This window comes from Phodopus roborovskii, unplaced genomic scaffold (assembly GCF_943737965.1).
Source record: "Phodopus roborovskii unplaced genomic scaffold, PHOROB, whole genome shotgun sequence".
NCBI classification, from domain to species: domain Eukaryota; kingdom Metazoa; phylum Chordata; class Mammalia; order Rodentia; family Cricetidae; genus Phodopus; species Phodopus roborovskii.
In genome coordinates, this window is record NW_026126418.1 from 65,831,411 (window position 1) to 65,846,460 (window position 15,050).

The 15,050-nt window shown below is 44.1% G+C and overlaps 1 protein-coding gene across 2 annotated transcripts in view; it reads left to right on the top strand.

Moving 5' to 3' along the window:
• The window catches only part of Pnpla7 (patatin like phospholipase domain containing 7), a 66,995-nt gene that overhangs the window by 25,139 nt on the left and 26,806 nt on the right, over window positions 1-15,050 (top strand). For both annotated transcript variants that reach the window (XM_051184775.1, XM_051184776.1), the window contains 6 exons: window positions 1,334-1,411; window positions 2,132-2,337; window positions 3,683-3,814; window positions 4,609-4,732; window positions 7,126-7,239; window positions 11,117-11,186. In XM_051184775.1, coding sequence (XP_051040732.1) covers window positions 1,334-1,411; window positions 2,132-2,337; window positions 3,683-3,814; window positions 4,609-4,732; window positions 7,126-7,239; window positions 11,117-11,186 — 724 coding nt within the window. The remainder of the gene's footprint in view (window positions 1-1,333; window positions 1,412-2,131; window positions 2,338-3,682; window positions 3,815-4,608; window positions 4,733-7,125; window positions 7,240-11,116; window positions 11,187-15,050) is intronic.

The following is a 15,050-nucleotide window of genomic DNA, read 5'->3' on the forward strand; positions in this document are numbered from 1 at the left end:
TTTTCAGCCTCATGTTAAAGTTATGAATCAAAAGTTTAAGTTTGTTTTTTTGTTTGTTTGCTTGTTTGTATTTCAGAATAGGGTTTCTCTATGTAGCCCTGGCTGTCCTGGAACTCGCTCTGTAGACCAGGCTGCCTCAAACTCACAGAGATTGGCCTGCCTCTGCCTCCTGAGTGCTGGGATTAAAGACATTCACTATCACCTCCAAGCTTCCTTCAGTTATCTTATTGCTATCGCTAGAACTTCAAGTACTGTATTGAATAGATACTTAGAGAGTGGATAGCCTTGTCTTGTTCCTGTAATGGAGTTGCTTTGACTTTGTCTCCATTTGATTTGATGTTGGCTGTTGGCTTGCTGTATATTGCCTTTATTATATTTAGGTATGTTCCTTATATCTCTGATCTCTCCAAAACTTTTATCATGAAGGATTGTTGGATTTTGTCTAATGTTTTAAGCATCTAATGAGGTGATCATGTGGGAGTTTTTTTCTTTCAGCTTGTTTATATGGTGGATTACGTTGACTGAGTTTTGTATGTTGAACCAGCTTAATTGATCATGGTGGCTAGTGGCCTTTCTTATTATTTTTGTTTTACTATCACCAAGAGCTGTGAATATAAGTACTTGGATTGTTTTTCAGCCTTTGCAAGTATTATGCCCAAGAATATACAGTCACTTGATCCCTCAGGTTCCTGACTGCTTTGTTGAATTTCCTGCTCATGTTGAATTCCAGCTCAATTTCTGACATTATATGCCATGTAGGAAAGTCAGATTTTTTTAGGTGGGGATAGAAGATGGTACCCTCGTTGAAAGTCAGATTTTTTAGGTGAGGATAGGAGAAGGTACCCTCGTTAGACTTATCTAACATGAGCCCATGTCTCTAGAAAGGAAGAAAAAAGAAAGAAGTAGCTCTCATGCTGGACCCGGCATTCTGAGATGAAGTGATTCTTCTGTTTCTGCCCCCTGGGTGTTTGGGATTATAGGTACATACTGCTACACTTGGCAGTTGCCTAGTTTTTGTAATGAGTATGGAAAGAGTATCCCAATTTGTTGTATTCTCTTTTTGCCAGTGACCTTTATGAAATGATCTGCCCTTTCTTACTGGGATTCCTTCTCTGTTCTGTGTAAGTTCACAAGCATATTGATCTACATCTCTGCATTTTCTGATGTATTTAGGCAGAATACCACCTTGTCCATGTTAGTAGATGGTCCTTACAGAAGCACTTGATACCACCTTACCCATGATGCCTCTGTCCTATCCTCTCAAGCCCCATCTTTTGTGCCTTCTCCTAATTACCTCTTCATGATCCTTCTTGATATTTGTTCTGTGTTTTAGGACCCTTCCCTGTTGGATGGCCGGGTCTCATTTCTTCATGTTCCTGCTGGCACCATAGTGTCAAAACAGGGAGACCAAGTGAGTGAAGGACTTCAATCCTAAAGTACTGATCATCAATTTTCCCAGCCCTGCAGCTCAGTGCTGCATGGAGAGTGAGTGAGGCCACAGTGGTTAGAAGTTGTCACAATACCAGAGTGCTCACCTCTGGGCACTATCTTAGTCTCTGGGAAACTCAGGCCTAGGTACTAGGCTTCTCCATGGTTGTGCCTGCTACCCTGACTCCTTTTCTGGAATTGAGGGACTTGGGGTGAGGAGATTTGCAGAGTCCCATAATTGATACAAAGAAGTTGGGATTTGGACCTTGTGGATGTTGAATCAAAATATATGACTCTAAAGGGTAGCAGAGGTATAGCTCTATAGACAGGCTTCAAAGGGATGGGCTGCACCTTCATTTCTGTAGGGAAATTGGCTGATGTTTATATAGAGTAGAAAAAGGGTGTATGAGAAGGGAAGGTATGTGTGTCTAAGGTTGGAAAACTAAATGTCCTTTAATTGGTAAGTAAATCATAGGTACCATTCAACAAAATAATAAAGCTATATAACTGCTATAGTATTTTCAGTGGAAACATGTGCCCAAGGCTAGGTTATATATAACCTAGAATAGGCAAAGAAGCAGCCGCTTGTACTGTGAGTGAGTCTGTGGGACTCAGTGAAGCTTCATGGGTTCTGGGCCCATGGGGAATACTGGGCCATTGTCACATGTGGCTTCCTGAAGTCAGCATTCTATGTTTTTAACAGGATGTCAATATCTTGTTTGTGGTCTCGGGGCTGCTGCATGTATACCAGCAGAAGATTGACAGCTTGGAGGATACTTGCCTGTTTCTTACACATCCTGGGGAAATGGTCGGACAGCTAGCTGTGCTCACTGGAGAGCCCCTAATGTTCACCATCAAAGCCAACAGAGACTGCAGCTTTTTGTCCATCTCTAAGGCCCACTTCTATGAGTGAGTCACCATGCTCCCTCCTCTGAACCATTCTGAGTTTTGGGGCACTTTTTATGCCTTCTCTGACCTGCTCAACTGTCCCCTGGGTCTTCTGTCCCTGAGGGCTCTCAGGGTTAGACATACTGGCCTTAACTGGCTATTTAGCTAGGTGGCTGCATACCTTGGTACCCATATACAGGCTCAGTCATTCAGTCAGAGAACCGTCACATGGCTTGTGATATCTGACATATGCTGCTTTCTCTGGCCCAGTCACATCTCTTTGTTGGTACATTCTGAGGCTGCACATATTGGGAGAATTAGGGTCTGGCCCATTGTCCATCATCCTGTTCACAGTAGATCAGGTCTGGATGGAAAGTCAGGATGTTGGTTATGGAGTGTCCTACTCACTCTCCTTCCTTAAGTCAGTATAGTTGTTGTATAACTGTAGGACTAGAAACTATGATCTAACTACCCACCAGCTCTGTTCTTCAGCCCCAGTGACAACCTCAGCTTGTCTGAGAGGCTGCAGGCGTCATCCTCCGCTGGCCTTCTTGCTTGTCCCTATGAGCTCCAGAGCACAAGATTAAAAACTATTTTAATTTCTTCCTTGCTGGGGGGTTTGGTCCATCAGGGTCCACAGTTTTTCTGAGCTGCCTCCCCTCACATTGATCTGTGCTAGCCAGCATCCATCTTTGTATCCACATTTCTGGAAGGCCTCTCTTCATTGTCACCTGGTGTCTGCTGTGTCCTTGTAGCTCTCCTGCTTAAACGTTGGGTAGATGTTCAGGCAGAGAACAGAGGTCAGGGGTCAGAAGACAGTGGAAGGAAGCATGGCAGCTTAAAAAACCAGGTTTCAGAGCTGAGAAATACATGGCTCAGCAGTTAAGGGCACAGTTGGCTCTTCTACAGGATCTGAGTTCAATTTCCAGCACCCACAGTTCCAGGGGATCTAGCATCCTCACACAGACATAATATACATAAAAAAATATGTTTCAGCCAAGGTGCTTCCAAATCAGTAGTAGGGGCCAGTAAAGGGAAAGCTTCCTCCCAGTGTATCCTCCCTCTCCTAGGACTTGCTTGAATGCCTCTGGCCTGGTGCCCATGTTGTACCATGTTGTGTCCCATGATATTTTCAACATGTGAAGTGTGAGGACTTCATTTTACAGATAGGAGGCATACCCAGACAGATAGAACTTTTCCCTCAAGTAAGCATCAAGAGTCCTTGTATGGTAGGTGGGGTTAAAGGTTCTGCTTGAGCTCAAATGCTATGACTCTGTGTGAAGGGGGATCTAGAAGGATTGGATTTAAGATTGGGAAGGGAGAGGAGACCTGATGGGAATGGACATGACTTGAGATTGCATGACAGGATCATGAGGAAACGGCCAGATATCGTCCTGGGCGTGGCACACACAGTTGTGAAGAGGATGTCCTCCTTTGTACGGCAGATTGATTTTGCTCTAGACTGGATGGAAGTAGAGGCGGGGCGTGCCATATACAGGTGAGGCTCACAGATGTGTAGTGTACAGAGGAACCCACAGGTAGACAGTATATAGAGGGGCCCAGAGGTGTGCAGTGTACAGAGGCCTGCACGTGTCTCCATCGCTGAATAATCCCTATTGATATATAGTGATATTGCTAATAGACAAGGCTACACACACCCTGTGAAGGTTGTATAATGGAAAGGTAAGTTTCCTTATCTACTCCACCACTACTGGCACCCATAGTAACATTCTTTGATGTCATCCTGGATTCAGTGCATATGCACAGACACAAAAGCATTTTCAACAAACATCTTCCCATGTGCATACACATAAATCCTCACCATCCTGTTTGAAGCAGTCTTGTAAGGCGCTACTGTGCTAACTGACCCTGGGCTACCTTTGCTGGCTTCACCTGATCTAGATTACTGTTATCAATATTTATTGGTACTTAAGCCAAGAAAAAGTTAAAATTATTTGAAGTAGTAGTATACCCATATGTTAACACAAATATTTTAAAATGAAAAGTAAATACATTTTAAAAAATATTTACTTGCTTGAGTCAGGGTCTCACTATATAGCCCTTGGCTGACTAAGAATTCACTATGTAGACTAGCCTGGCCTCTTAACTCACAAGGATTCACCTGCCTCTGTCTCCTGAGTTTAAGGATTAAAGGTGTGTGACACTGCTGCCTGGGAAAGTAACTGTACTTTACAAACCAAAAATTACCATCCTGGGTCCTGGTTGGCTGTTGGGAGGCTGGTTTGGTGAGCAGCTTAGGCTGGGGATCTGAGCACTTTTGTGTCTCTGCAGGCAAGGGGACAAGTCTGACTGTACTTACATCGTTCTCAGTGGCCGGCTGCGCTCTGTGATCCGGAAGGATGATGGGAAAAAACGCCTGGCAGGGGAATATGGCCGGGGAGACCTTGTTGGTGTGGTAGGTGCCAACTAGCCTCTTTGCTTTCCATGACGCTCTAGAACCTGCCTGTTGGTTACCTGAAGAGGAGGAGGAAGCCTGAGTGACCTGCAAGAGGATAGCCATCTCCCACCCCTCTCTGCTGGCCCTGTCCTGTGTCTAAAACCCTATCTTAGCTTCTGGGAGGTCCAAGAATCTGGCCCCTGGTTTCTGGCTGCTTTGCACCCAGCCAGTGCTAAAACCATGGTGGCTAGTCTCCAGAAGGACTTGACTGAGAGTAACTAGCAATTGACCCAGTTTCCGAGTGTTGCCTACATAGGCGGGTTTTTCTGTCCTGAGCTGTTACTGTTCAGCCCCTGGGCTTGCAGAGCGGTATGAGGACAGTAAATTCCAGCCTTTACTTCTGGCTTCTGTTGGTTTGTTTTTTGTTCGTTTGTTTTCCTTTTTGAGACAGGTTACAAGCCCAGGTAGGCTTGTAACTCCCCATGAGACTTGAGCTGGCCTAATTGTGGTGAATCTGATGCCTCAGCTCCGTGTGTGTGTGTGTGTGTGTGTGTGTGTGTGTGTGTGTGTGTGTGTGTGTGTGTGTGTGTGTTTTGTCTATAAGTATGTTTGCATGCCTGGAGTCCATAGAGACTAGAAGAGGGCATCAGAGGTTACAGTGCTGTCACAGACCTTCAATCCCAGAACTCAGAAGGCTGAGGCAGGTGTATCTCTGAGTTCTAGGCCAGCTTGAGCTAAAGTAAAAGAAAGAGCATATCAGATCCTCTGGAGCTTGAGTTACAGATAACTGTGAGCGGAGCCATTTTGTGGATGCTGGGAATTGAAACCAGGTCCTTTGGAAGAGCAGCCAGTGCTCTTTTGTTTTGTTTGTTTGTTTTTAAGACAGAATCTCACTATGTAGCTTTGACTATCCTAGAACTAACTCATGTTGCAGCTAGTGCTCTTAACCATGAGCCATCTCTCTAGCCTAAACACATTTTTTTTAAAAGATACTTTATGAACAAACAAAAATTACCTAAAAGACCATATTAATTCATTGCATCCTAGGATCTGGTTGTTTTTTTGTTACCCCATCACATCCTACTCAGTCTGCTACCACCCCAGCAGCCCACCCCCCACCCCTACTCTGCTTCTTCCTGGAGACCAGGTCTTACTATGTAGTCCAGTGTCTTTTTTTAAGTCTCCATTGCTGTAGTAAATCACCCCAATCAAAAGCAACTGTGGAGGAAAAAGGGCTATTGCTCTTATGCTTCCAGGTAACAAGCTATCACCGAGGAGAGTCAGGGCAGGAACTGAGGTAGAGGAATGCAGCCTGTCTTGAAACTCAATTTATATACCAGGCTGGCCTCGAACTCACAGAGATTTGCCTGCCTCTGAGTTTTAAACTGGTATTTTTTTTTTTTTTTTTTTTTTTTTTTTTTTTTTTAGAACTTCAGGGGCTTTTTGCTATCTGACAACAGGGTCTTAGGCAAACGTTTTGATGTTGGCAAGCATATGCTAACGGCCACTTCCTCTTGTGCAGCCCCCATTGCAGTGCTGCCCCCACCTTGTCTCTCCTGAGCTCTGCCTTGCAATAGGTCTTCCATGTCAGAGTTTGGGACTCCCTGTCCGTATTGTAGCCATGCTGTGTGCAGTCTCTGAGTCCAAATGCAAACTCCTACTTAGAAGCTTTCATAGCTGGCAACATTCAGAAACAGGTGCCTCCACACTCCAGGACTCCTATAGGCTCTGAGGGACATGTCTGATGTGGAGCCCCTAGTAGAGGTTATGTCTTTTTTTAGAGGCATTTGCATCGGAAGGAATGTTCAGATATAGCACATGCCTGTGTTTGAAAACCATCAGGTTGTTAGGGGTGCTTATGGCTTCTAGAACATCTTAGTACTTTGGACAGCAGTCACATTGAGAGCCCACTGGCTTCATGTACACTAAGGGCTTGGCAAGGTCATTTTATCCTTTTTATGCTTCCTGACACAGCTCTTATAGGCTGCTGTGCTGCTTGCTACTTTCATGTCAATTTGACACAAGCTAGAGTCATTTTAGAAGATGGAACCTCAATTGAGAAAATCCCCCACTAGATTTTGGGGCATTTTCTTGATTGATAGTTGGTGTGGGGTTAACCAACTCACTGTGATTGGTTTAAGAAAGCAGGCTGAGCATCCCAGAGGAGCAAGCCAGTAAACAGCACTTCTCCATAGCCTCGACTTTAGTTCTTGCCCTGAATTCTCTTAGTGATGGAGTTACCTGGAAGTATAAGATGAAATAAGCCCTGTCCTCCTCAATAGAAACTCTAAGACCACTTCTGCCAACCCGACCTGCACATACATGTGGCTAGGCTCCAGGTGCGGTCAGCCTGGCCCTTTGGGAACTTTGGCTGATGTGTGAGGTCTCAGAGTTTGGCTCTTCTTCCTTAGGTGGAGACAGTAACCCACCAGGCCAGAGCAACCACAGTGCATGCCGTCCGGGACTCAGAGCTGGCCAAGCTGCCAGCAGGAGCTCTGACAGCCATCAAGCGCAGGTACCCACAGGTAAGGTGGAGCAGAGTCCCTGTTCTAGCTGCACTTCTGACCCAGGTGAGAATTTAGTCAAGTGCACATAGACACACTGTGGAATAGGTGTGTGGGAGGTTGTAAAAGTGACACATGAGGTCATACCCTCAGACAGGAACTCTTTTGCCTATTGTGGTGTGACACTATTTCGGGGAAACATGAGCAAACACCAAACTTAGCTCAGATATGGAATTGATATTGATATCAGAGAAAGTGCAACTTGATAAACCAGTGAGTTTCATTGGGGTTTCTTGCAGCAGTATGATGAGGGATTACTTAAAGAGCAGAAATGACCCAGAGACCAAAAGCCCGCCCCAGCATGGGTGATGGCTCACAAAAGCTATAAACCTGGAGCCCATTGCACAATTTGCAGGCAGCTCCACAAGGTTGGACAGTGTATCTGAGCGTTCCCAGATAGACAGTTGATCTGAGCGTTTTTTTTCAGGCAGCTCTGCTATGCTGGTCTGACAGCGATTCCAGCAGACTTTACTGCTTACATATGCTCACACTTAGAAGAGACTAGTGTCTGCCATAAGTTCAGGGATGTCTTGAAGCCTGTAAGTAGTTTACTTCCTGATCTTGAGGGGCTTCCCTGCAGAATAAATTAATGACCCCCTTTAAAATATCCTGTGCCTTAAGGCACTTTCTCTCAGATGGGAGATTTTTCTATAGAAGGAAAATGCTACACAATACCTATAACTTAGGATAGCCACTTGAAGGGAGCTTTGGCATCAGCCAGAAGTTGGTAGAAGATGAGTGCTTAGGCTGCATCTCTGAGCTGTTGGTCAGCTGCCTTTTCTTATTGTCCTCCCTACCTGTGAGTGATGAGGTTGTCACAGGAGAGAAGGGGGAAACCTACACTCTGACCTAAAACCCCAGGGAACACTCAACATTCTGCCCTTAGTCTGTTTGTTTGTTGAGACAGGGTTTCTCTGTTAACAGCTCTGACTGTCCTAGAGCTCTCTGTTTAGACCAGGCTGGCCTCAAACTCACATAGATCCATCTGCCTCTGCCTCCCCAGTGCTGGGATTAAAGGTGTGGGCTACCACTGCCCTTATTCTTAAAATTGCTTTCCGATGTCTGTTCTTTTTTTTTTTTTTTTTTTTTTTCTTTCTGACTCTTCCTCTTCTTCCTCCCTCCCAACTCCTCCTCGTGTGTGTGTGTGTGTGTGGGGGGGGGGAGACTGATAATGAAACCCAGGGCTTTGTGTGTAGTAGGCAGTCAGTTTACCTCTGAGTTAACTGTACATGAATGAACTAGTACAAAAAAAATGTAGCTTTTTGTGAATGGTTTTGTTCATTGTCCAGCAGTATCCTACTGTGCACCTCAGTCCATTTGTCTGCTCTCCAGTTGGTGGGTGTTGGGATGGTTTCCAGTTTGGGACTATTGGGTTTAAAAGGCTGCTGACCACATTCTTGACAAATGTTGTTATAAAGAGATGATTCATTTCTCTGGTTTAGTTGCTAGGTCACAAGATAGATGTGTGTTTTTGGAACTGAAGACAGTTCTCCAAAGTGGCTGTGCTGTTCCCAGCCCCACGTGATGTGGTTCCTGAGCCTAGAGTGCTAGCAAACTCAGGCAGCTGCTTTACACCAGCAGTCCTTATGGCTATTATGTTACAGTGCTGAAAATTTGTGCTTCCAGATTCCTTTTTGTGGACTTATTGGCCTACCTTGAATCTTTGCCACTTCACACAGAAATAACCTTTTAAAAAATTAGCTTTAATGGAAGGCATGGTCATAGGCTGAGTTCTATGAGTTCAAAGCCAGTATGATCTACATAGTGAGTTCTAGGGTAATCATGACTACAATAGTGAAAGTCTGTCTCTCCCCACCCCAAACAGACAAACAAACAAACAAAAAAAACCCAGCAGCAACAACAAAGAAATTAGTCTCACTTTGAATTTGCTTCTTTTTAAATGTGGCAATTTATTTATTCATGGTGCTGGGGATTAAGCTCAGGGCCTTGTATATACTATACAAGCATTGTAGCACCGAACTGAACCCCCAGATCTTTTTAAATTTTATTTTGAGACAGTGTTCCTAAGTTCCCAGGCTGGTCTTATGGTCCAGGCAGGCCTCAGACTTAAGATCCTCATGTGTTAGCCTCCCACAGCTGGTAAGGAAGGTGTACATTATCATGCTTTGCTGAGTATAGGTGTTTATTGTTTTGGCTTTTGGCCTTTAGAGAAACATTCAGATATTCATAATACAATTCTACGAGTACTCCCAAGGGCTTGTTTATGAGATAGCGCTACTGAGGTAGTGAAGACAGTGGAATTCCCGCACTTTTCTCTCTGCTTTGTATGTGTTTCAAATCTTCTGTTACAGCAAAATATATTAAGAGTAGCCTCATCTGGAAGCATCACACTTTCAGGCTTACTTTCAGAATTCTCTACTTGGACTACTTTTTATTTCATATCTGAAAATGTAGACAGTTTCTTTTAGGTTTTCTGTGTCTCTGACTCTGCCACCTTGGGGCAAATAAGCAACCCTAATTTACATTCTAGAAGTGGCCTTGGAGCCACGAAGTGGTCAAGCACTCCTTTAATCCCAGCACCCAGGAGGCAGAGGCAGGTGGATCTCTGAGTTTGAGACCAGCTGGTCTGCAGAGCAAATTCCAGAACAGCCAGGGTTTTATAGAGAAACCCTTTCTTGAAAAATCAAAATCCCCAAAACCCTACACCAACAAAAGAGAAGTGTCCCAGGTGCCCTGTGTGAGATGAACCCTACTCTCAGGTGCCCTGTGTGAGATGAACCCTACTCTCAGGTGCCCTGTGTGAGATGAACCCTACTCTCAGGTGCCCTGTGTGAGATGAACCCTACTCTCAGGTGCCCTGTGTGAGATGAACCCTACTCTCAGGTGCCCTGTGTGAGATGAACCCTACTCTCAGGTGCCCTGTGTGAGATGAACCCTACTCTCAGGTGGCCCTGTGGCAGGTCTTTGCTATACCCAGATGTAGCATGAATTAATAAAAATCCAGGGACAGATATTGGTGTTCAAGTTGAAGATCAGAGAAGCAAAGCAGCCAAGTCACCAGAGAGCCATCACCTCTACCCAGGCTGGGGTGGCCCTGTCCTCAATGTGGCTGGAGACTAATTGCCTGTTCTGAGACTCTGCTTCTTATATCCCTCTCTTGTGCTGGAATTAAAGGTGTGTATCACCACTGCCTGGTTCTGTAACTGTGGCTAGCTTTGCATTCTGATCTTAAGGCAAGCTTTATTATTTAAATCATAAACAATATATCATCACACCTTTCATCATTTGCTACATGGAGTGAGTGTGAGAGCCTGGAGAGTGCACTTTTTGCACTTTCTGTGTTTCCATTTCTCCATTGGACTGAGCAACCACTTCACACCTCCCTTCCCCGAATCAAGCTCCTTTTCCCCGGTGATTTAACTTTTTTTCTTGTATTGTGATACAAATACCCAGACAAAAGCAACTCAAAGGAAAAATGTTTTATTTTGCTCACAGTCCCACATTACTGTCCCTCATAGTAGAGAAATCACAGTGACAGGAGCTAGACGAGGCATTTGTCATGTTATATCCAAAATCAAGAGCAGAGAGCAATGAGTGCATGCATGGTAGTACTCATCTCCCTTTTCCCACTTCTATAACTCCGGTCCTGTCCACAATTAAGATGGGTCTTACTCATCAGGTAATGTAATCAGGGCAATCCCAGAAGGCATGACTAGTGACCCATCTCTCAGATAAGAAATAACACTGTCTCATTGTGGCACATACTTATTTCCAGTCACTGACAGTTTTGAAAAAGCAGCCCCAGGGTGCTGTTTGAACATCATTGTTATTTTCATTTCCCAGCATATTACCATTTTCCTTTTTCCTCTACCCCAAGGTTGTAACCCGACTGATTCATCTCTTGGGTGAGAAGATCTTAGGCAGCCTCCAGCAGGGTTCTGCAACAGGTGAGTCTCAGCTCTTCCCCAGTCCCCTTACTGCCCCACCCTTCCCCTGGCAGGGACAGAAGCATAGAAGCCAGGGCAGACCCCTGTAGCATTGTGGGATACTGTGCCGCATAACTCTTAAAAACATCCGCCAGCTCCCACCGAGCACAGCTCTGCGTAAGGAGGACTTAGATTGTGACAGTGCCAGCATGTTTTGCCAAGATATGTCTCAACATGGGCCGCACAGAGGGAAGCTCAACTATTTGTGAAAAGCAATGTGATATATCTGCCTTCTATTTTTGTCAGCTGATTAGAAAAAGGAAGTAGAACATGAAGCCTCTGGAAGAGTGGTATAGTTGGAAGCTGCCGTTGTCTGTCAAGTGCCAAGCGTAAGGAGATGAGGACATATCTGTAGGGCGTCAGGAACTAAAACTCTCCCCCAGCATGTTTGTTTCCTTCCAGCTCTAAGAGTCCCTAATTTGGGAGCCACTGGTCACTTGGTGTTCTAGGGCTGTCTTCTTTCCCTGGAGCCCAGATACTTAAGAATTCCCATGCTGCTCTTTGTCACTATGTTATTTTTTTGTGCACTGTGCCCTTGGCTCTCTCCTGCCTCCCTCCATCTTCCCTGCCTAGGTTACCATTCTGCATTTTTGTGCATACCTCTTTGTCCTCCCCACCTATTCTACTCATCTCAGCCCTCACCTTTGTTTGATTTTCTGCTAGTTCTCCCAGGCTAGCTCATCTGTGGCCTGTCCCTGTACAGACATAACTGAGACTGGTGTACACTACTGACTATTTGTTGACAGGACAAATTTGCTGCTGGTTAGCTCTTTGCGTTTAGTACACCTCGTCATTTGGGTCACATCTGATATTTTTTAAGTATTATTTAAGCAAACTGGGCTTGCAGTGTACACACAGCAGAGGAAGCTGTGATCCTTCTCTGGGATGAATTCATTTAACTTCATCTTTAAGGCTCTATTTCCATAGGATATTACATTCTGAAGTTCTGACTGGGCATGAATTTTAGGAGAGACACCATATTGTTCAACACATGATTTCTCTCTTACTTTGGTTTCAGCCTGTCTGACCATTATGTTTGACCATTATGTTTGAAATAAGTATTTAGGTCACTTACATCTAACATCTAACATAACTGTTTTGTTAGGATTTATATCTATCTTTTTAATTATATATATGTATTTCAAGACAGGGTTACTCTGTATTGCTTTGGAGCCTGTCCTGGAACTCGCTCTGTAGACCAGGTTGGTCTCAGACTCACAGAGATCCGCCTGCTTCTGCCTCCTGAGTGCTGGGATTAAAGGTGGTGTGTGCCACCATCGCCGTGGTTACCTAACCATTTTTAAGCATCCCATTTTTATTATCTCTGACTTCTACATTCTCTTTGTTGGATGGTGTCTGTGGTTATTTTAGGGAATACAATGTTTTATGCTTATCTTCATTTATTAATAGCAATATTTTTCATTTTAACTGGAATGAGAGTGCCTTATCACCATTTAGGTCACTTTGCTGTGTGACCTTCTCTTAATGTGTCGTGGGTTTTGTTGTTGTCTGCTTTTTTAAAGATCTGTTTATATTACTGGGCAGTGGTAGTGCACACACATTTAGTCCCAGCACTCGGGAGGCAGAGGAAGGTGGGTCTCTGTGAATTCAAGGCCAGCCTGGTCTATAGAGTGAGTGCCAGGCAGGACAGGCTCCAAAGCTATACAGAGAAACCCTGTCTTGAAATAAAACAAAAAAAAAAATTGTTTATTTTTATGTATCTGAGTGTTTTGCCTGCAAGTGTGTGCACTACATGCATGCAGAGCCCCTGGCGGCCAGAAGAGGGAGCCAGATCCTCTGAAATAGAAGTTACAGACAGTTGTAAACCACCACCATGTGGGTGCTGGTAATCAAACCTGGGTCCTCTGGAATAAGTAGCCAGTGCTCTAAACCAATGAGCCATCTCACTGGCCCTTGAGCTCTCTCTCTCTCTCTCTCTCTCTCTCTCTCTCTCTCTCTCTCTCTCTCTCTCTCTCTCTCTCTCTCTCTCTCTCTGACTCTCTCTAGCTCTCTCTCTCTGAGAAGATTTTTTCTGGGTAACTTTGGAGCTTGTCTTAGAACTCACTCTGTAGACCAGGCTGGCCTCAAACTTATAGAGATCCTGCCTCTGCCTCCCAAGTGCTGGGACTAAAGGTGTGAGCCACCACCATCCAGCAACTTTTTGAGTGTAATGTCAGCATTCAGAAGTTGAATTTTGGAGCATTTGCCACTTTCAGATGAGGAATGTTTAACCAGTAGAATGGGTTTGTTCTAAAATCTGGAAAAGCCAGAACCTCAAAGCACTCTGGTCTCAGGGATTTCAGATAAATGATACTTGACCTGCCCTTAAATTGTTCTCATCTTCACATTTCAGAAATTTGAAAATCTTTAGATTTATGCCTTTGGGGTTAATTTTTCTTTAATCTATAGATTATATCTTTTATCAAATTTTAGAAATTCCTAGCTTTTCTTTCTTCACATCTTCTTTGAACCTTGTATTCTTTCTTCTGAAAACAAAAATGTCACGGTTGCTGGGCCTTTTGTTATTGTCCCAGAGGTATCTGGGGCACTGGTCACTTTTTAAACTTTTTGTCTCTGTGATGTTCAAATAGAATTGTTACTTTGGTCTGTCCTCAATATTACTTGCTTTTTCCTGTCACCTTTATTCTCTTGTTTGGCCTATACAAAGTGGTTTAAAAATATTTTTTGGTTATTATAATTACTTTGAGACAGGAACTTGCTGTGTATCCCAGGCTGCCCTCTGACTTGTTATATAGCTCAGACTGACCTAGAATTTGCATCCTCCTGCTCTAGTCTCCCTCTTAGTCTAGTAATCTCCTGCTGTGGTTACAGGTTTATGCCACTATCAATCTTGGCCCCCAGAGAATTTTTTATTTGTTGTCTTGTTTGGCTCTTCTTTGTTTTGCTAAGGTTTTGTGTTTGTTTCAGAAATGTTCATGATTTCATGATTGCTCACTGTAACTGGTTGTATTTCATTATTTGTGCTGTTGTTTTGACTGTTGACTGACTTTTCTCATTCATATGAAGAGGCCTTGCTCTAGAGGTGGTGCACACCTTTAATCGAAGCATTCAGAATGCAGAGAAAGGTGGATCTCTAAGTTTGAGGCCAGCCTGGCTGGTCTACAGAGCAAGTTCCAGGACAGCCAGGGCTACATAGAAAAACCCTGTCTCAAAAACAAAAATGAAAAGATTCCTTGCTCTTGGTGTACCTGGTAATTCAGAGTATACTAAACTTTTTAAAATATGTAATATATTGAATAAAACAAATATATTTTTAAACATTATACCCCATTTAAATCTTCTGTAGATATTAGAGTGTTTGTATTCATAGTTCAAGTTCTGCCCTAGTTTTCTGGGCTGTGATTTGTGAAGGCCCTAGTAGTTTGGTCAGGCTGTGTTTGCTTGAGAGGTATGATTGCTGGAGCTCTGTACTGTCCTTTGTTCTGTTTCTCTGCGGATTCTGATCAAACTAGCACAGCATAGCTGAAGAGTTGCTCTCTCCACCTCCCTGCTCTGGCTGGGGCAGGGCTTCTGCTTGCTAGCAAGAAAGGCTGCTTTTTGTTGAAGGTGGTAAGGCTCCCGAGGCAGCCTCCTTGGAAAGGACTTTTTAAAGAAACAGAGCCAGCTGCTTTTCTTGACCCGTTGAATCGAGAGAGCTGCTTCCTGCAGCCATTAGAATCTCCAAATGAGGTGTTCCTTGCTCCACCTCCCTTTGAACCACAATAAAAAGTTCCTTAAGTACCTCATTTAAAGACTAAGAAAGAACTCCACATAGCTAACACTAGAGCTGCCATACTAGTTCTACTAAAACAGGGTTCTGACATC